The 20726-nt window shown below is 40.0% G+C and overlaps 1 protein-coding gene and 1 pseudogene across 2 annotated transcripts; one reads left to right on the top strand and one right to left on the bottom strand.

The window, feature by feature from the left end:
* The first annotated feature begins 178 nt into the window (after positions 1 to 178).
* LOC144633124 (uncharacterized) lies at positions 179 to 14062 on the top strand (annotated as a pseudogene). Its single transcript, XR_013567006.1, has 5 exons — positions 179 to 509; positions 6914 to 7368; positions 9630 to 10997; positions 12143 to 12320; positions 12825 to 14062. The product of XR_013567006.1 is annotated as an uncharacterized LOC144633124 (transcript).
* A 205-nt stretch (positions 14063 to 14267) lies between these two features.
* Positions 14268 to 20126, bottom strand: LOC144633125 (uncharacterized). The gene is made up of 4 exons (XM_078491914.1): positions 19695 to 20126; positions 17867 to 17911; positions 16225 to 17321; positions 14268 to 15454 (listed from the first exon to the last, which is right to left on the bottom strand). Exons 1-4 carry the CDS (start codon positions 19984 to 19986, stop codon positions 14699 to 14701), a joined length of 2190 nt encoding a protein of 729 aa, XP_078348040.1. The 5' UTR covers positions 19987 to 20126; the 3' UTR covers positions 14268 to 14698.
* Positions 20127 to 20726: the final 600 nt, after the last annotated feature.

Below are 20726 nucleotides of genomic sequence, written 5' to 3'. Positions count from 1 at the left end.
CTGGAAAGTGGGTATCGTTTTCAAATTTACCCGGGTAATGTGGACGGTAAACATTTTACGCGGCGTTTTCAAATTTACCCGGGTCAGTGTGGGACGTGGACGGGGGTCGGGGCCTTGGTAAGCGACCAATTACAAAGGCGTGGCTGCTAAGCAGACCAGCTTGTCATCCCCGCCGAAACAACAAGTCACGAGATGTAGAACCTGTTTCGACATACTTTCTTACTCCCATGAAGATCCTTTATACTGTTGATGGAGTAATACCATTTTCCTTATGGTATTTTCTCTGAAAAATATTGACGATGCGGGATTTGGGCTTCGCGACAGCTCGAAGTTGGAGAGTCTTATTAACCGGAAATCAGGGACGAATCGCGATCAGGCCGAGCTAGTGAATGTGTGGGGCAGTTGTGGTCATGTTTTTGTCGCGACTAACGCCGGGCGAAACTTACACGCTTTCGAATCCATTCCTCGATCGAAGTGGACACCGGAGAGTGAAAGTCTTCTGCTACAAGGTATGGGCGCTTAGCAGATTGGAGGAGGGATCTATAGACTTAATTGGCTAATTTGTTTTTGTGTGTGTCTGATTGTTGTTATTATGAAAGCTTGTTGTTGTTGTAATCAGTCATTGTGAATAATGAAATGGGCCCTGACGGTTACATGTTACAAAATAACACCGTGCTGGAGGGCAAGCTACGAGCTGGGACATCCAAAACAAAGTAATGTCTGCTAGATCTAGACATGCTTGACTTTCCTCTGTTATGAATGTCCAAGACTGTCACATGCTTTCCAGCATGCATGGCTGATTTTTTCGACTATTTTGCTTGTTTACAAGCAAATAGGAGATTAGGAGTGATGTGGGCAAAATTTGGAACATTCTTGTCTACTCTCAAGGGACTTTTTTAATTTCTCAAGGGACTGTTTTAATTTCTCAAGGGAGTTCTTTCCGCTTAGTGGGCGATGAAAGGGTCTCTTATTATTATTGCGTCAACACTTTCGATCTCGTGTTAAAGACGTGACTTGTCACATATTCCGGTGTAGGTGATGAAAGGGTTTGTCATTAGTATTGCGTCAACACTTGCGGGTTCAAATTGCGGCCTCGTGAAAAAGCATTAAAAACGCTAACAAAATTACAGAATTCAGACTACTACAGAGAACCTTGAAAGAAACTTTGTTTAGAATTTATTTTTAGTTTGGATGAAGTCAAGAAATGTGTTGACAAGGGGCAGAGTATCGAAATTTTTCGCACCGTGCTGTACTGCACGGCAGAAATAATTATCCACATGTTCATGTTGAAAGCGAAGTTTTAATTTGAGCAGCCGGCTTTTGAAGTCAATTGTACACTAAATGGATTTACCGATCGTTCAAAAAATTACAGAGAACCTTGAAAGAAACTTTGTTTAGAATTTATTTTTAGTTCGGATGAAGTCAAGAAATGTGTTGACAAGCGGCAGAGTATCGAAATTTTTCGCACCGTGCTGTACTGCACGGCAGAAATAATTATCCACATGTTCATGTTGAAAGCGAAGTTTTAATTTGAGCAGCCGGCTTTTGAAGTCAATTGTACACTAAATGGATTTACCGATCGTTCAAAAAATTACAGAGAACCTTGAAAGAAACTTTGTTTAGAATTTATTTTTAGTTTGTATGAAGTCAAGAAATGTGTTTACAAGCGGCAGAGTATCGAAATTTTTCGCACCGTGCTGTACTGCACGGCAGAAATAATTATCCACATGTTCATGTTGAAAGCGAAGTTTTAATTTGAGCAGCCGGCTTTTGAAGTCAATTGTACACTAAATGGATTTACCGATCGTTCAAAAAATTACATCCAAGTTCAAAGCAATAACAGTACATTACCATTTCGTTCTCAAAAGACTTGAGAAGCCGCAATTGGTCCTTGTTTAACTCCGTGATTTGAATTCAAAACGCATTTGTAAGCACTATTACACCATATCTTTGCGGCGGTGAAAGGAAAGATAAATCCTTCATCAACAAGGTTTCAGCACTCTGTACTCCATGGTTTTCCGTTTTAAGGCCACTTTAAAATTCTATAGTGTTTCTCCTTTCCGTTTTAAGTCCCAAATATGTTTTTTTTCTTGTTCAGAATCAAAACAAGGCCTTGGAAGTTTGTAAATACGATTTCCTTGTACGATTTCAATGTACAGAATAATACGAAAAACCTTCTTCTAGGACCCCAAGAGTTCTCTAAAAATATGCGCAGAAAACAGATTTTGATTGGTTTATTTGCCGTTATTATCTATAGAACAATAGAAGAACCAAAAAAACTCCAGGGAGGGTGGGAAAGGGCATATCCGCTGTAGGTGATGAAAGGGTCTCTCATCAGTATTGCTTCAAAATTATCCACATGTTCATGTTGAAAGCGAAGTTTTAATTTTAGCAGCCAGCTTGAAGTCAATTGTACACTAAATGGATTTACCGATCGTTCAAAAAATTACATCCAAGTTCAAAGCAATAACAGTACATTACCATTTCGTTTTTAAAAGATTTGAATTCAAAACGCATTTGTAAGCACCATTACAGCATGGCGGCGGTGGAAGGAAAGATAAATTAATCCTTCATCAACAATGTTTTAGCACTCTGTAGTCCATGGTTTTCCGTTTTAAGGCCACTTTAAAATTCTATATTTCTCCTTATCGTTTTAAGTCCCAAAGATGGTATTTTTCTTGTTGGTTTTCAAAGCCTGGTGAGACCGGCACAAGCAATTTGGGGGTGGTTTCCAATGTTTGGGTCAACATAACACTGGGGAGCTGGTGTTAAAGACGTGACTTGTCACATATGCTGTAGGTGATGAAAGGGGCTCTCATTAGTATTGCGTAAACACTTTCGGGTTCAAATTGCGGCGTTATGGATTGAAGATAACTGTAATTTTTGCATACGCAAGCCAAATCGGTCATAAACTGTCTAAAAACGTTTTGTTCTTTGTATTAAAAGGAAAGTTCTTGGAGAGTGCGTTTTATCCATTAGTACAAAGTTATCAGTACAAAGATACGCACGTTAATGCTTTAGTTTGGCAAGAGTGAAGTTAATGAAATAACATAAACGGATACAAATTCCAGTGGTTTTTAACTGTTGCGGAGTGGAGTGGTTTTCAACGGTTTACGAAGTTTAAAGGAGCAATAGAGCTCTATCTACTGCTCAATAAATTTGTTTTCAATAGCACTGAACTTGACAGTTGTCATAAACTTTTCTTCACCGTTGGAAGAATTCACTCTGGAAAAGAGACAGATGTTCAGTGGAGCAAGAGAGTTACCTTGAGTGCTAGTGTCATGTGGTACAGATGTTTTTTCGATAAAGTTATCGCTACATGGTTTCGCTTTTAGTCTTTGAAGTATTTCCGCACTGCGGTTGGTAAGCGAGTGGGGAAACATCAACGCAGTTGCAGTATCTGGCAATTCTCATTTATGCTCGTGATTTTTGCCATCAGTAACTGGTTAACTCATTTGCCATCGTTTGCCAAAACGTACAATTTTTAAAGTGCTACGCTTTTCCTTCTTTTTTTTCTCTCACTTCTGTTATGTTCAATTTTTTTTAACACGTGTTTTCTTTTGTTCTGCCGTGTTTATTTATAGCCGTTTACGCTATTCCGTTGTCTTAGTTGTTATCAATGCTGACACACCCCTTGACACACCAGTTGAGATAAAATTCTCCCGTTATATGCTAAGCTGCGCTAAAGAAGTTTTTTTTTTCTTTTTAGAGAGATAAGCTACCACTTTATTCCAATTCTACGGTATGATACATTCTATGAATTTTTGGTATGGCAGTTTTAGTATTTAATCCTGAATTTCCTACTGTGCGATTAAGTAAGTCGCTAACAGGCTCGTTAGTATGTTTTCGTGAGCGATGCTTTTGAATTTACACAATGGACGCACAGCAAGATAAAACGAATTTCCGGTAATTGTTTGAGTACATAGGTGGTGGAAAACACGGATCCTGCTTCCCAAAATCCGTAACCGGGTTTACATTACGTTTTTGACGTAGGGTATAAGCAAGCCCGACAGTTTATAAATTTCAGTTAGAAACTAAACAGATGAAGTCTTCTTTTTAAGTTATCACCCAAAATTTTATTCTTTCTTATAATTTGTAACAGATTTTTGGTCTAATTAGACCGTAAATCGCCAAAATTATTTTAATTCGCGTTACTTCCGTTCTCCTCCAAATTTGGTATACAGGAAGTGAATTTTATCCGCCAATTACCTAGTGATTCCGGCCAAGAAACTTTAATGTGCCTTACATGACGATTTTTGCAGAAGTTATTCCTTCAGCAATATGGCGGTCTCGGTCTAACGAGCTTTAATAGGGTTTAAAAGCTCGTTAAGATGGTCTTTGAGAAGGAATTATGATCTGAAACGTTTTTCGAGTGTCAGAGAAAGTTACTTGGAGATTTGGGTCTATATTCGAAGCTAGAAATTGAGGTAAATTATCTTTCTTGTTGCTTAGCACGTGTTTCGGTCTGTTGCGTATGCTGTTGAATAACTTGTGTGTGTTTTTTACATCCCATCGTCCCGGGCAGCTGAAAATTTGAACACGATATTATTCATAGAACGCCCCTCAAACTGCTCAAGGCTGCTTAATCGGCAGAGAAAACGGAACAATCGATACTCACCAAGAACTATGTCGGTCAAGCTGGTTATCCTATACGTAGTTATTCCATAAAACGCTGGTTATAGATAGCCACACATTAGCTTTGGGCAGAGCGCGCTGTTCAACTGACTCAAAATCGTTCACATGCTCAATTTACATACAGAAAAGAAAGAGACCTGTTTTGCCTCTTCAGTGACAGCAGAATAACCGACGGAAACAATAGAAATAAAGTCAACAATTACTTTTTATTGTTTACAAATACAAGTTAGTCAGTTATTAAATTCTCGTTTATAAATCCGCGCGTCGTTTTCTTCTGTTTTAGCCAGCAGAAGGTTTTGGTTCATTTTCCCCAGGTACCATCGATATTTTGTAAAATCCCAGCAAGTTTTCTCCAAGGAAAACCGTCCCAGCAAGCGAACAGTCTCATTCCTAAATTTGCCATCCAGCTCAAGTTCAGGTTGCAGAGCGGAAATTTTGTGGAGCGGTTTCGTTGGGTTCTTCTGCGTATGAATAGATAAAATTCCAAATGGTACAAAATGAAAGGGGCTCTCATTAGTATTGCATAAACACTTTCGGGTTCAAATTGCGGCGTTATGGATTGAAGATATATGATATGATATGGATATGTGAGATAGCTCATCTCACAACAGCTCACCTTGAGCAGGGTTTGACTTGGATAAATTACCTTAATAGAAACCCCTTGTTCTTGTGATTCCATTAGAAATTTCTCAGTACAAACTTATTAACTTCAGGAACTTTCATTTCCCTTTTAACAGCTTTCTTAACTTACTTCGGCTTTATGCGTTTCTTTATCTCGAACCTATGCCCCACTTCACCCTAACCCCCCCCCCCCCAAATAATCATTATTCGACGCCTTCTTTACCTTAAATTGGCGTATTTTTAATTGAAATGGTTCTTTGTTTTGGTAGCTGTTGTTGCCACTTTTTAAAATGTTTCACACTTCTGCGTTTTACAAAATTCACACATACTGCCTTTTAAGAAAATACGTCAATGCGCATTTTATAATGTTCCTCCCATCAACCGTACCGTTCCACCGTTCCGCCGTTCCACCGTTCCTACATTCCTAATAATAAACTAACCAGAATATCCAGGACAACACAAATTTACATATTTCAACACTTGCACTCCTAAACAAAGTGAAAAGCCTAATTCACCCTTTAAAAAGAACTACTCCATACCACAATTGACTGCCAACAGATAAACCATAGCAAAATAGTCGTAGTCTCACAGAGACCTTTGATGTACCATGTGACCATTAGCTGCAAAAGGACCATTGTTTAGCATGGTTTAAATAAATCCATAACATGAGAAATGTCATGGCTTTGTTTCATTAGATGGTGGGTGGGGGTAGCTGTTTTTCTGTTTCCCGCCCTGTGGATTGACCGCGCTCTATCCGATACACATCAATAAGTTGCCACGTATCCAGCGTGGTTGACCCGATAGTGTAGTGGATATCACGCCTGACTAGTAACATTGAGACGCGGGTTCGAATCCTGCTCGGGGCATGCAATTTTTCTTTCATTTCAGAGACGTGTCGAAAGCCATCTGTAATTTATTTACATCTTTCTTTCTATGTTTGTAAGGCTTTCTAGGCTTATAAAATTTCTATCTGTCACGTAACCCAATTTAATTTGGGAATTTAGCCATGAAACACACAAATGTCTCGAAAGAAAAATGCCCTGTGGATTGACCGTGCTCTATCCGATACACATCAATAAGTTGCCACGTATCCAGCGTGGTTGACCCAATAGTGTAGTGGATATCACGCCTGACTAGTAACAGGGAGACGCGGGTTCAAATCCTGCTCGGGGCATGCAATTTTTCTTTCATTTCAGAGACGTGTGTCGAAAGCCATCTGTAATTACATCTTTCTTTCTATGTTTGTAAGGCTTTCTAGGCTTATAAAATTTCTATCCGCCCTAACACTAAAACCCCTCAAATGCGGGAAAATGCCAACTGTCAATCAATTCATGTTGGAAACTGATTTAAATGCTGTCATTTAAATCTGTCTACTTCAGCCACTGAGGTCCATCGATCAGTGCAAGGTTGGGATGAGAAATCCTGGGCACTGCACAGAGTTGGCCGTTATGAAGACCTGACCATCATCTAATACTTTTGTAGCCTGCAAATGCAGTCAGGTTATTTTAAATGTATAAACCAACAGCTGAAAATCTGTCTGTGTTGCCAGACAAGGGAATTTAAAGTATCCCCAGTCGAAGATTAATGGGTTACAAAATTAATTAATTTTAATAATTATTTCAAGATTAATCTGGATGTGGTTTTTCTTTTATTTCAGACCAAGAGTCTCCTGTTGTGAGTGTCCTGTCTAGCAATGAAAATCCATCACTTATCTTCATTGTTCACCAAAACAGCATCACAGAGTGCTGGGAATTTACTCAATCTAGTTACAAATGGATCAAGAAAAATGAATTTCAACTGAGCAACACAAAAGGAGTCGAAATCTTGCATGTCATACTTCACCCTCTGGTAAACTCATTCTTCTGGTGCGAGCGTCGTTCAGTCTCTGCATCAAATTTAATAACCTGCTGTGTTTGTTTGAGAGATGTGACCGTTTCTGGGAGACTAGGAAACAATACTGTGGTCTCTGTCGGACCGTTGGTTGCCATTCTTCATGGCTGTCCTCCAATGTCTTTGCATGTCACTGGCAGAAGCATATGTCTTGTTCCTGACTTTCCCAAGGAGTTAAGAAGTTTTATTCTCTTTTGGACATTTGTTCAGAGGTCCTTAAAGGTTTGTTAAGAAATAAGTTCGAAATATATATATATACATGTAACGGTATGTATACTGGGTATATTATATGCAGAGCAACATTGATCTCTAAATTAAGGTTGCGGGGGACACCTTTGGCTTATCATTGTCATCGACAACTTAACGAGCCAGTATTTGCATAAAAATATGAGCGCGCACGTGATTTGATGTGTTCGCGTGTGGAATTGATTGTGAACAAAATGTTTACTCAATAAAAAAACATTTTTATTTGATTTCTAAAACATAAAAATGTTTGAACTATTAAGAGATTTTACCCAATTTACTACAATGCTTAACTTTATTCGTTAGATTGAAGGAAGTCTATGGCCTAATATTCATGTACAACTCAGAGTTATCATAATAATATTCACTGATAAACAATCGTGTCTTTTTTGTTACAAAAAAAACGCATTGTTCTCACCATTCAAGCGTGGAATGTAATTACGATAATTACCATTTGGAAACCGTGTTTTGATCGGGAGACCTTCGGAAATCTCAAAGTTTGGACTTTTCCGACAATTTTGGGGCTGAGAATACAGCGCGGAAACAGAACTTCGTGAGCTGCCACTGGAGAGAGGTAAACTAGGCACACTGTAGTGTGTCAAAACAGAAGCGGAATTCTAAAAGAGCGCTTTTAAAAAGAGAGAGAAGCCATTATATTCAAATTTGCGCATTTAAACCACCATAACTTGCTGGCAAACTTTAAATTAAAAAATCCGCTTCTGTTATGACACCCTAGAGGTATTGACTGATTAGTTTTTGACAAGATCACAGTGTGCTGTCTCCTACTCGTTCTGAAAACTCAGCCCCAAAATCAAGTTCTTCCCAATTTGTAACTAACGACGATAGTCCTTGTTGTTGTCCCTTTTAGTATTGCTCATGAATGACCAAGTTCACTCTTTGCAAAACCGTGGGATTGCGGCCTCATATGTTGGAGACGACTGCAGCGACGAACAGTTAAAGGACATAATTGATTTGAAGTTCAGATTTATTTTTGGAAGTCCAGAAGCACTTCTTAAACCATCACATATTTTGCCGATTAAAAGTGTTTGCAATCTATGTTTAGGAAGCAATTTATTGTGTATTCAAGTAATGTTCAGCTATTGCTTCATGACCAGCCTTAAACGAATCCCTCACAAAGCTTACTTTCTTCTGCTTTCTTCACGATCGTCTCGTTTTTGTTGGCACAGTTTCTACAAATAATATTTGTAGTCAGTTCAGGTTCTGAGAATTGCCGTCTGGCGAGGATTTCCAGCCTTGTTTTCTTTCTCTTGGGCCGATCAATCTTTGTCTGTAATCGTTTTTTACGACTTCCTTAGCGCAAAGAATACAAATTTGCTCTTTCGAGCAAGGAGAAACCGAAATTCGCATGATCGTTTTGGTTGGAGTTGACCCCGCGCTACTTTCCGCCATCACAAACAAGAATTCTTGAAACATGACTCCTGCTAGAAAAGTTACGGGCTCGCAGAAACACCGCCCCCTGATAATTGATACCTCTTGCTTTTGGTGGGAAACTTGATTCAAAATCCTTCAAGCGGCACAAGTCGCCCTCTCGCGACTTCGTCACTCGCGGTTGTCGCTTTGCGACGCTTTTCGGCTCGCTTTGCTCACCAATAGAGGGCGATGTTACCCTCTCTTCTGCCACATCCCAAAGAGTTCCCCCTCCCCTGCCCCCACTACAGTAAAAGGGTTTTATGCAAACAAAATAATTTGTACAGTAAGCACTAAATTAAAGTATTAGTCCAAGGGTTTATATTTTAGGAGAGTGGGAGACACAGTGGCTTAGTTTTGGTTGACGTGCTGGACTCTGGATCAAGCGGTCAAGTCCTGGCAGGGTTATTGTGTTGAGTTATTGGCCAAGACACTTCACTCTCACAGTGCCTCTCTCCACCCAGGTGTATAAATTGGTACCAGCAAATTAAGACTGGGGGGGGGGGGGGGTAACCCTGTGATGGACTAGCATCCCATCTTATGGAGAGTAGAAATACTCTTAGTCACTCTATGCTACTGGGATAAGCTCCAGAAGTATGGGTCACTTGGCTCAATGCAGACTCCACTTTTACCTCAAAGGGCTTTTTTGTCTGGCTTTGTAGGGCTTACATGTTTGAGTTGGGGGGGGGGGGGCTTTTGTTTGGGAGGGCTTGATTTTAGAGGATTTATGTTATTTAACTTTAACAGACCATTCTATATTTTTTTGTCCTAATTTTAGTGTTTCTATTTCCATTTCTTTTCTTTTTTGACAGATTTATATTTGGAATTATGGTTTCGTTGGAGATGTTGACAAATGTGACCTCAGAGCAATAGTTGCAGAGTTTATTTGCCCGTGGACATCAGCCACAAAGAGTGACATGTATCATCTTGTTGCTATCACATCTCATCCTACAACAAATGAACTTCTTGTCCTTAACAGTGATTCAGAATTGTCATATTTCAAACTTGAAGACAGAGAGCCTGTTTTAACACCAGCTGTTAAACTGTCTGTGGATTCCTCCTTTCACAATGACAAAATTTTACTCTTATTCGCATTTGACCTTATCATTGGACTGGTGTGGCACTCAGGTGTGATTGCACTTTATGATATTTACAGTGGAACTGAAATCTGCAGGATTAAAGATTTACAGGGACAGGACATTCACATGTGGAAGAGTTTTCACTTGGCTAATACAATCGGATTTTGGTCGATTAGTGGAATTTGGAAGCTTCAGTCAGGAACAGTTCTTGAAACTTCTGAATGCATCAGATCTTTTGTTACTTCCACAAACTTGGTAACTGGAGAAACTGACTTTTCAATGATTCAAGAAAGATCGAATGAATTATGCACCAGAATCAGTGTTTCACATAAAAATTGTTTTGTTGCGGATGATCCATCCCTGAGAACTGAACTTGACTCCTCATCAGAAAATTTTGTTATTCCTGAACTTGTAAAACATCAAGACACTTCTCAGATATCTTCCAGCAGTTCTACTGAACAATCTGTACACACCAATGAATAGGGTATTTGCTGGCCCACTTTTTGCGGCAAGCCACTTGATGAAGTGGAATATTAACCACAGGGCGGCCAAGCTGGCACTGGACTCAATCGTATGCTCAAGAATCGTGTCAGATTGCAATGTCAAAGATACAGAAATTCCTGGATTATTTCTTGATCTCTTAGTAAGTAAACATGCTCAGGGCCCAGCGATAGCCCTCGCACTGCTCTGGGAGCATCCAATACACAGGGAATTTGTCCTCCGAAAGCTTGAACAATATATGGGTGAAAGTGTAGACAAATCTGGAACAAACAAGACATTTTTAAATGAGTTGCTGCATCCGTACATGAGTGAATTTCTTTTGCTAAGCAAACAGTGTAAGTCAATGATTGATTCTGGTTTCAAAGAAATGACCCAGTCTCCCTCGCTACCAACAAACTCTGTTGTCCAAGAGGTCCCAGCATTGCTGGAGGCATTTGACAGTGGCCCTCTGGACGTGACATCACTGGAAAGGCTAAGCACATTAAGTCATCAAAAGCCACATGAGGTTCTAGAAAGTGTGGCAGAGTATTTAAAGATTGATTCAGAGAAGGATGATTCACAGGAAAGTCAGTGGGAGCAGAGATGGAGAAAAATTTACAGGTTAGTCTGGTGAACAGATCTTGTTTACAGGCAAATTTTGCTTATAGGTGTTTACAAAATGTAGTACTTGGAATCAGGGATAGTGTATGGGTTTGGAATGCCAAAGGTCAAATGACAGCAGACTGCATCTAGTAAAATCTTTAGAAAATGTAGTAGTTTCTGTCATCATACAGCCTTTGCGGGTGGAGTAGATTACTGAAGCCCTGTTAGGGTAAATTCCGACAGGCAACACGGCTCTGAAACGGCGACATAAGGGAGCTGAAATGACGACGAACAACAAGATGCTCCAGTGAAATAATGACAGCGACAAAGAAAAGAGCAAAATCGACAGCGACAAAGAAAAGAGCAAAATCGACAGCGACATTGGCGCTTTTTAAAGTGGCTTGTAGGAAAAATAGCCTGACCTTGTAAAGACCATTCTCGTGCCGTGAACGACTGCAATCTTACGCTCTAACAGTTCACTTCAGGATGCTTAAGTTAAGTAACTACATAATGATCCATCATTCTGAAAATAATTCACTCCATGTTCTCTTTTACCGGCTCAGAATAAAGGAAAACACATCTTTCTAGCTACTTCAGTTTTTCAAAATTTTCTGGGGGAGCATGCCCCCAGACCCCCCTACGAAGGTCTCCTTCGTCTCTGCCAACAGATCTATTTGAGAGATCCAAGAACAGGGAATATGTTGGCAACAGAATTACGGGAACGCATTATTTTAGGGTATGCACTCTGGACTCAAACATTTTTGGTATTAACAGTGGATATGGACGAATTCGAAATTCCGACAGCGACATGCGAACCTTTTGAAATTGCGACATGAAAAGGTTTGAAATTCAGACAGGGGACATCAAGAACCCCCCAAACTGAGCCTCATTACTCTTCCCTTCCCTGCTCCCAAAACCAACTAAGGCCAACCCCCCTTCTTCTTTGGATCGGTTTTAGTGGAGTTTACTAACAAGAAGATGGCTGATAAACATCAAGATAAATTGCCAGCTAGGGTATAACATGTTGAAATGTATCACCAATTTCTCAGAATGTACATTAAATAAACTGCATAGCATTTGGAAAGGAGAATAAAGTAACATTTCCAGCTTGGGTCTGTAAGAATCATACGGTCACTACTTTATTTTCTGAAAATATTTTTCAGACTTGAGTGGAGAAATGGCCAGTGGCAGAGGAGTAGAATAGCCCTCCAAGAGCCCTACAATGCCATTTTGAGCATTCTCCTGCGGATGTTCTATGACTCAAAATCTGGCTGGCTTATGAGACTGGTGGAGAAAGGAATAGATATCATTCAGCTTGAGGAATCTGATGATAGAACTGAGGTTTGAAATAAATAATGATTAAGTAACTGAATATAACACTATATCTTGGACTAACGAAGTTTTAAAAAATCTAAGTTGTTGAGGCATTTAACATTGACCCTCTGGAAGTAGTCTCATTGTAATGGATAGCTCAGAGCCGGTCTTTATATTTTAGTCTGTTACCCCCTCTCTTCCACTTTCAAGTAGCTTTTTATGACATACAGCCACTCTAGATCTCCCCATCACTACAATAAATTGTCGAAAGCTTAATTTCTAAACTAATTAATTAATTTATTATTAATCACTCTGCACATGTTGCAGAACTGTGATGCTGGATAAAATCTAGCTCTGTGCACGCATTGCAGACCTATGATGCTATGTATTTGACTGGAGGTTTGACTCTATGAATGATGAAGGGAACCTAAGCATTTTAAAATGTTTTGTTTTGATTTTTTTCCCGCAGGAATATGTAATAAAGGGGACCTAAGCATTTTAAAATGTTTTGTTTTGATTGTTTTCCTGCAGGAATATGTAACCCAGTCTGTGTTGGAATGCCTCCCTGTATTGCGCACAAGTGATGTAAACACCAAGTCCATCCTAGTCCACTCTCAACTGTGTTACTCAGCCGGTCAAGAAACACAAGCTCTGAATTTACTTCTTAACAGTCACATGTGGAAAGAAGCCATTGATTTTGTTTCCTGTTGTAGAAAGAGTGGCGAGAATCCAACTTTGCTTTTCATTATGTTGGTAAAGGGCCTTCAGAGTGGAAGAGCTCCCAGCGAGATGCTAGTCGAGGCCCTCAACATAAAGCCCAATGACTTTAGTACCTATGAACTGCTTGCTATAATGAAGGACCAAGCTCCAGTTGCTAAGGAACCGTTTTCAAAGGGTACAGGGCAGGCAACTGTAGGTGAAATAAGGCCTTTCCTTGAAGCTCTTTTCTTGTCTTAAATACACGTTCACACTTGTGAGGTAACACAAGCGCAAGAAAGCAAGTGTTCACTAAGGTGAAATAAGCACAAGTACAAGTGCGAAAAATTGAATTTTTTTCCAGTGGTTATACCATAGTTACTAACTGTGGTTGTACTAAGGCTTATTTTCAGTCCACATGTTTTCCTTATTTCACCAGTGGAAAACGGTATGAAACAATCGCAAGAATAAGCGCGTCCTAGAATGAATGACCACGGTTTCTCAGAGGCTGCTCTTGTGTGTGTCGTTTTGTACTTGCCTTCTTATCACAAGTGTAAACATCCTATGCTTCAGCTTGCGCTAATCTCATAAGTTGGAAAAATTAGCGAACGTTCTTTTTTAGTGCACACGGCGTATTAGAACTTTCGAAATTCACATGGTTGTTCCTAATTCAAACTTCAGAAGATGTTGGTGAAGCGTTTCCAATTCTTTACAGACTTGGGCAACAACAATTTCTTTTTTTTTATTATTTATTTAGGAAATAGAAAATTGCGCCCGTCGAGAGAAATAGTTTCGAATTCTCCCTTAATTTTTTTGAGTATCTGTATCAGAATATACGAATAGAAAGCGGTCGTTTGCTACTGTATTTCTTCCAAATTTTATCAAGATTTATGGAAACATAGCTTTCCGCCCATCTGATCGTGCAGCCGTTTTTACATTGACGCGGCGACTGGCAAAATCTACAGATGAAATGTAATTTTCATGAACGCGATCCTTTACGTATTTTTTTTTATATGCACTTTGACGTGAAATCTCAGTTGTCTAGTAGCTACTCAATAAATGTAGTCCGTCATGCCATGCAATGGAAATATTATTTGTCAAACTCAAATTCTGTTTTACAACAATAAACAAGGTAAATCTGCTATAAAACAGTGTTAGAAAAATGTTTTATGTAACAACATAGGAAGATATGTTAATCTTTTTTTTTTTCAGTACAACACAATCACAAAGATCTACTTTTATATTTGTCAACAAAATGCTTTACAAAGATTCAAATAATTAAAGTCTGCTTCCATTCTCATTTCTCATGTGGTTTTTTGTTTTGGTTGTACGGTCTTGAAGTTTCTCATTAGGGGGAGAGAGGAGGTACTGTTTTATAACAATGTATGCTGTCTGCACTAGCCAATGTATGTGCAACTATAGTGTTGCAGTCGGTTTTGTATGCACCATTGCACAGTAAAGAGAAAAACAAAATGTGTTTAAAACTAATCTTAGTTTTGAGAAAAGTTTACTTAAAGTTTTCTAAATCTGCCTCAATTTTTCTTGGATCTAATAATAATCATCTTATAGTGATTCTCTAAGTAAAGTTTTATTTACAGGTTGTCTATGATTTGATGATACGTTTTTACATTGCAAAAATGACCATCAATTGCGTGACAAATGTTCTTGGTCCTTGCGTGATAAAGTTAATTACGTTACAAACGGTCCGTTTAAGAGTAGTCCTGATACTGAATGCTTGGCTCTGTGAGACGTCGATTTATTCGTCGCTCGCCATCCTTAAGTCGGATTGCGCGTGAGCGTGCACGGAATTGATTTTCTGCTGCTACATGATCGTCCTCAAAAACTTCCATCCCTTCTCCAGCAACTGAACCCAGGCTGGCGTTGACTCCTCCGTCCTCTATTTCGTCGCGGTCTTTTCCCGCCAAGTTTGAATCTTGGCGATGAAACGAAAGCAATTCGCTTACCACTGGGGCAGACATCTTGCGAGCACCTCGTCTATTCGCAGCGTGGAGACCATCACTTGACACGGAGATCGCGGCGCTCAACGCATCAGGAAACGCGTCTCCAACGCTTGTCATTGTCGGGCACATGGCGGCCAGCGTCTGGTACGGCAGGCTCTGTTTCATTCTATGCCGATCAAGACTGCAGTCCTGTCTTGTTTTCAGGGGCAGGCTTTCAAACTCCGGCACGAGTTTGACCAGTTTCTCGTCAAAGCTCTTACTTTTCCGGATGGCTTTGTTCTTGGCCCGAGGCTCTGCGGTTGGTTGTTGGTCCGTTCTCGTGAATCGCCTCAGGATACTCCCCACGAGTTCTTTCGCTTCCCGTTCTTTAAATTTCCAGTCGATGCTCACTCCATTATTGTTTCCAGGCCCACTCGGTTCAGGCTCGTGAGGATCCTGGGTTTGACTCGCCTCCGGTCCGTCCAGGTGATCACCTTCCTCTTCATAAGGCTTTGAAGTTGATTCCTAGTGAGAAAATAGAGTACAGTCAACTCTCTCTAAGACGGACACTTTCGGGACTGGCCGCAACTGCCCGTCTTATAGAGGTGTCCGCCTTGTAGAGAGTCGAGGTAATATGATTGAGAGATAATATAGCTAAACCTTTGCACAATGCAACAAACATTTGCCAACTGCAGCAAGACTAAAATTATAAAAGGAGCGTATTCGCTTGTTAATTAATGCAAAAGTTGAGAGCTTCTACAAACTGTAATACTGTAAGTAGAAAACGACCTCTTTAGTGCCCATACACGTAGACAAGAATTAAAGCGTCATTGTTCAGTTTGCTAGTAAGGTTGGTATACACGTATCCTTAGGGCGCTGACTAACTTTGCTTTAGGTCGATACGAAGTTTGGAAGTATTTTTGCTAATAAAACATGATAAAAAACGCTTCTCAAGTGTCCGTTAATGATTTCGAATTGTCCGTTTTCCGTCTTAGAGAGGTGTCCGTCTTATAGGGAGTTTGGTTACAGTAAAATGACTGAAAAACGGCAGGGACTATCAACACGTGTCCGTCTTATAGAGGTGTCTGTTAAGAGGGAGCTGACTGTACTATAGTAACATCCCCCTCTTTTAAAAATGAAGCCAGGGAGGAATTGGGGGGAGGGGAGGGGAGGGCTAGGAAGGGTGTGGGGCTTAAGACGGATCCCATTGGATGTGATGCAACCAGTCGCATAAATCGTTCCAGTTTCATAAATCATCACAGACTCAAAATTATATTCTATTGCTGTATTATTACCTTTTGCTTTAGCTCTGCCTCCAAAGTAGCGATCCTCTTTCTTAGTTCTTCGTTATCTGCTTTTTCTTTGTTTAGAACGGTCTTTACGGATGCGAGTTCCGCCTTGGTGTCTTCGTACTTCTTTTCAAACTGCCGCAGGTACTCAGTTTGCTGTCGAAGACTTGATTCTTTAGACTCCAAAGCTTTCTTGTGTCGTTGGGCGGCTTCTTCTGTCTCTTCTCTCATCTGCTCGAGCTCTAACACTGTATCTGCCATGGATTTAGAATAAAAATCTCGTTCTTCTCTGTAAATCTTCGAGCTTTCTTCCACTTCGTTGCAGTTTCGCTTGAGCTCTTCCATGGCGCGTTCTTTGTGGTTCAGTTTGATCTTCAAATCGGAGATTTCATCTCGTTGCCGGGAGCATTCGCCATCCACAATTTCTTGATTTTTCAGTATTTCCTTTTTCTCGACCACAATTAGGTCAAACCGTGCCTTCAAAGCTTCGGTCCATCGCTTCACCTCCGTCAAATCATTCTCTTTATCCTGCAGCTCGCATTGCAGCTTGGCACTTGCAAACTGCACCTCGCGTAGTTTCATCTTCAAGCTCTCGCAGGTCTTCATTTCCGCTGTCTGAAATCGCAGCTGCTGCGACAACTTAGTGGTTTCCTTTCTCTCAAACGCGTAGTCCACGTTGACTCTGCTCAACTGCTTTAAGAGCTCGTCTCCTCGAGCCCTTACTTCATCCAGTTGCTGTCGGAGATTCTCGTTTTCTTCATGCGCCGTCAGCAGCCTCATCTGTAGCTGAATTATAAACTGGTTTGTTCGTCCTTCCCGCTGGACCACTTCAAATCGTTGCATCAGATTCTCGCCCGTCTTGTTAGCGCTGGATTGTGCCTCGCTAGCCAAAGCGTCTTCGGTGTCTAAGACCTGCTTTTCCAGTGAATCGATTCTGCGTTGCTTCCTTTCTTGTTCCAGTAAGGTGTCCTCAAGCTTTTTCCTGAGCTCGTTGTTGTCTTTAAGAACTTGATCATGTCGCAGGGTCAGGTCTTGTAACTTTTCAGTAAGTATCTTTGAGTAATTGCTCAGGATATCCACGTCAAGAAAACTAGATCCTCCATCTGGAAGGAAAAACGTAAATAAATAACTGAATAAACAAATAAGTATATTTAAATAATAGAAAATAAATGAATGAATGAAAAAAAATATTTAAGAGGGCATTCAAAGAAATATACCCTTTTACAAAACATATAGCGGTTACTTCATATTTTAACAACAAATTTAATGATTTGAGATATTTTTATTTTCTATATTTATTTACACGATTTGTCCCGGTCACTAAACCACTATTTACGGTAAACTAATTTAAAACTCGATTCTGGGTCTCAGAGAAGATCACATCTCACGCCCTGAAAGAAAATCAAATTATCGGTTACAAAAATATACTCTCAACAATCCTCCCAGAAAGATACATCGCATCCTGCCTCGCAACCTGCATCTTGCCATGCGTTGTTGCTTTTGTCGGTGAACTGCGGAAAACACGGGGCGCGGGGCTTGATGGTTACGAGACCAGACCCACAACACCACCCACACCGCACTTCATGATAATAACAACAAGCTTTTTAAAAGTTCGTAGTCTGAACAACTGGTCGGATTTATGACTTACCGCTGATGATGTGACTCTTCATATCGGATAACATAGGACTGTTCCCTAACGAAACAAATGAGTTAATGAGATTCACCACATAATTAAGTTATGCTAAAATACACTCAAATCTCTTCGGACATCTAATGGACGGCTGAGTTACTAATATAGAGGGGGTGTCTGTTTTACGAGAGTTGTCCATAAGCTAGGGAAGGTTCGATTGTACAGTTCGTTTCTTTTCTTTTTAAAAAAAAAAAAAAAAAAAAAATTCAAAAAAGGTGATATATCGGCATACCGTCACTTTGTTTTAATCAAATATTTTTTTGCTCGTAGCTTATGTTCACTATTAGAATCGAAAGTTTAAAATTCTCATCGTTCTTTTTACATGCGAGGTTTCGAACCTTGCCTCCACACGTAAAAAAATCACCGAGTTTCCACGAATCAGCTTTCAGTTTGGCGTCACTTGGATGTACAGCTGACGTAGATCAAGGTCAGGTTCTGACTTTCAAGATAATTTTCCTTAATTGTTAATAAACCTTTTGAGAGAGGCCATAACCCCATAGTGAGTTGGATTCCGGGTCGAAACTCACTCCAAGTTTGAACCCTAGAAACATTATTTGCGCCAGTTTGCTCTAAGTTGGAACTGAGAACTGTAGCTGTTACAGCGCCTACCTCACCCCAACCCAAGAGTACAAATGAGTACTGGCGAACTGTTAGGGACGGATCTTTTTTTATTGCAGTAGGCGGGGGGAGGGGTATGAAAAATATTGAAAAAAATTGTTTGCAGGGCCTAGAAAGATAAAATAAATTGTTTGCAACCACGACATGTATAACAAAAGATGGTTTGAATTTCGAAAAAAAAATGTTGTAGAGGTGCATAATTTAAAAAGAAAGTTTGCAGAAAAAGTTTGCAGGAAAATTTTTCATACCCCCCCCCCCCCCCTCCAAGAAAATAATGGTCCGTCTCTTAGGGTAACTTGACGACATGCTTTGGCTAACCTGTGATGGACTGGCATCCCATCTAGGGGGGGGGGGGGGGATAGTAGTACCTCTAGTCACTTCATGTAATCGTAACTGATGGTCTTGTCAAGCTGTTTTTAACATCCAATTGCTAGCAGAGTGATTTTAATCTACGTCTTAGCAACTCAAAACCAAGAACTGTATCATCAAAGGAGAACTAATTTTCCGCATCAAAACTGGTTCTGTTTCTACTGGACATATCAAACTTTTGTCATCGATATTAGGCTGAGATTACTTTTTGTTTGTCTAAGCCCGAACTACAGCCGTCTTCTCTGGTGGCTAACTCCCGCCTTTCTCCGTCTAAAGGCCATTTAAATACAATCCGAACAGATTTCATAAAAACCTCTGTTGAACCACTAACTCTCCAGGTGAGCTTTTAAGCAAAAACTTTTGCACCGGACGAATGGACCTGCTGTTAAATTCCGAAACCAGTCCTTTTGGTTTAAGACCTTTTCTAACAGCGTCCGACTTAACTGATTTCTTGAGCCTGAAGTCAAAACTATAGTCACTAGACTCAGGCGAAATAAACTTGAATTGTACATCCTTAATATTGATTGGTTAGTATTCCACGCTGTAAAAGCCTTTAGTCACGGCCACGGACATATTGTCAAACTAAAGATAATCTGCGGTTTTGGTCAGTATTAGTATATAAAACGAAAAGTGCCATGATATTCTTTGTAATACCATAGAGACTATCTTCTAACCGATCGAACAGAGCGGAAACCGAAGAGAAGGAACTAAACAACTTGACTTGAAATCAAATCAGTTTCCCTAATGGCGAGAAATTATCTACGGAAAGAATACGGAGAGAATCACAAAAGATGCTTACTTTTCGTTGCACTTTCTCCGGTCAAAATCTCGTACAAACTTGGGTTGAGAATCTGTAAGGCGTCAATAAAATGGTAGAACGCGCTCTCTCCCTTCATCTCTAGGATATCCAAAAACCTCCCTGCTTTTGATTCGCTTGTCTTCTCGGCATGGATCAGCTCGAAGTCCGTCTTGTCGAAGGACGACTTGCTGATTAGGTAGTCGAACATAAAGGTTCGGTCCATTTGAAGATGTTGCACGATGAGCAAGCGGTGTTTCGTTAAGATATCGGTGAACCTCTCATCTAGCTCCATGGTAAAATGTTCAAACTATTCTCAATGAACGGAATCAATCAGTTAAGCATTTAAAAGCCAATGCATCGAGCGTTGACTCAGCAGATACAACGAATAAGAAAACGAAATCACGCCAAAGTGCTGAAAGTGTTTTTGGATCAGTTTTGTTCGTCATCTGATGTGGAGCTTTCGTTCCTACGTTTCAACTTTGCCCAATCACCGCGCAGATTTTAGCAGTTGTATATCAATAAGGCAGGAAACAGACCATAAATGAGCAAAAAGTGGTATCGAAAGGAAAGCTTTATGATTCCGGTTGGTTAGAAATATGATTAGCCATTGAAAGTCTTGTGACTTGTTCTGATAGCTGAAGCAGATTGCCTAACACTGATAGATGTGGCAAACAAAACAAAAGAGGGGAAAAAATTAAATGTGCCGACATTTTCTTTATACAAACTCAGAGTAAACCTGTTGTTTCCATATTATTAACATTATTATTATTTCCAGATTTCTTCCCATTTACTGTCCACGTTTTAGCTATCAGAATGCAAAGATATTTGGGGGAGATTTCAGTGCCGAAATTAACGTTAGCACAGCATAAAATTGTTTTTTCAAGACACAAATCGTTTTATCAGGATCATACTTGGTCGGATATTATTTTGAAGGACATTCAACGAAACTCTAAACTAGGAGAGGTCTGCAATCTGTTAAGACTGTTTTTGTATCTGTGGCATTGGCAACTTTAGAGCGTACATTTTCTGCCC

The sequence above is a fragment of the Oculina patagonica genome, chromosome 12 (genome assembly GCF_052425735.1).
Source record: "Oculina patagonica isolate OP01 chromosome 12, crgOcupat, whole genome shotgun sequence".
NCBI lineage: Eukaryota > Metazoa > Cnidaria > Anthozoa > Scleractinia > Oculinidae > Oculina > Oculina patagonica.
Note: the sequence above shows the minus strand (reverse complement) of the source record. Positions and strands in the feature narration are given on the sequence as shown.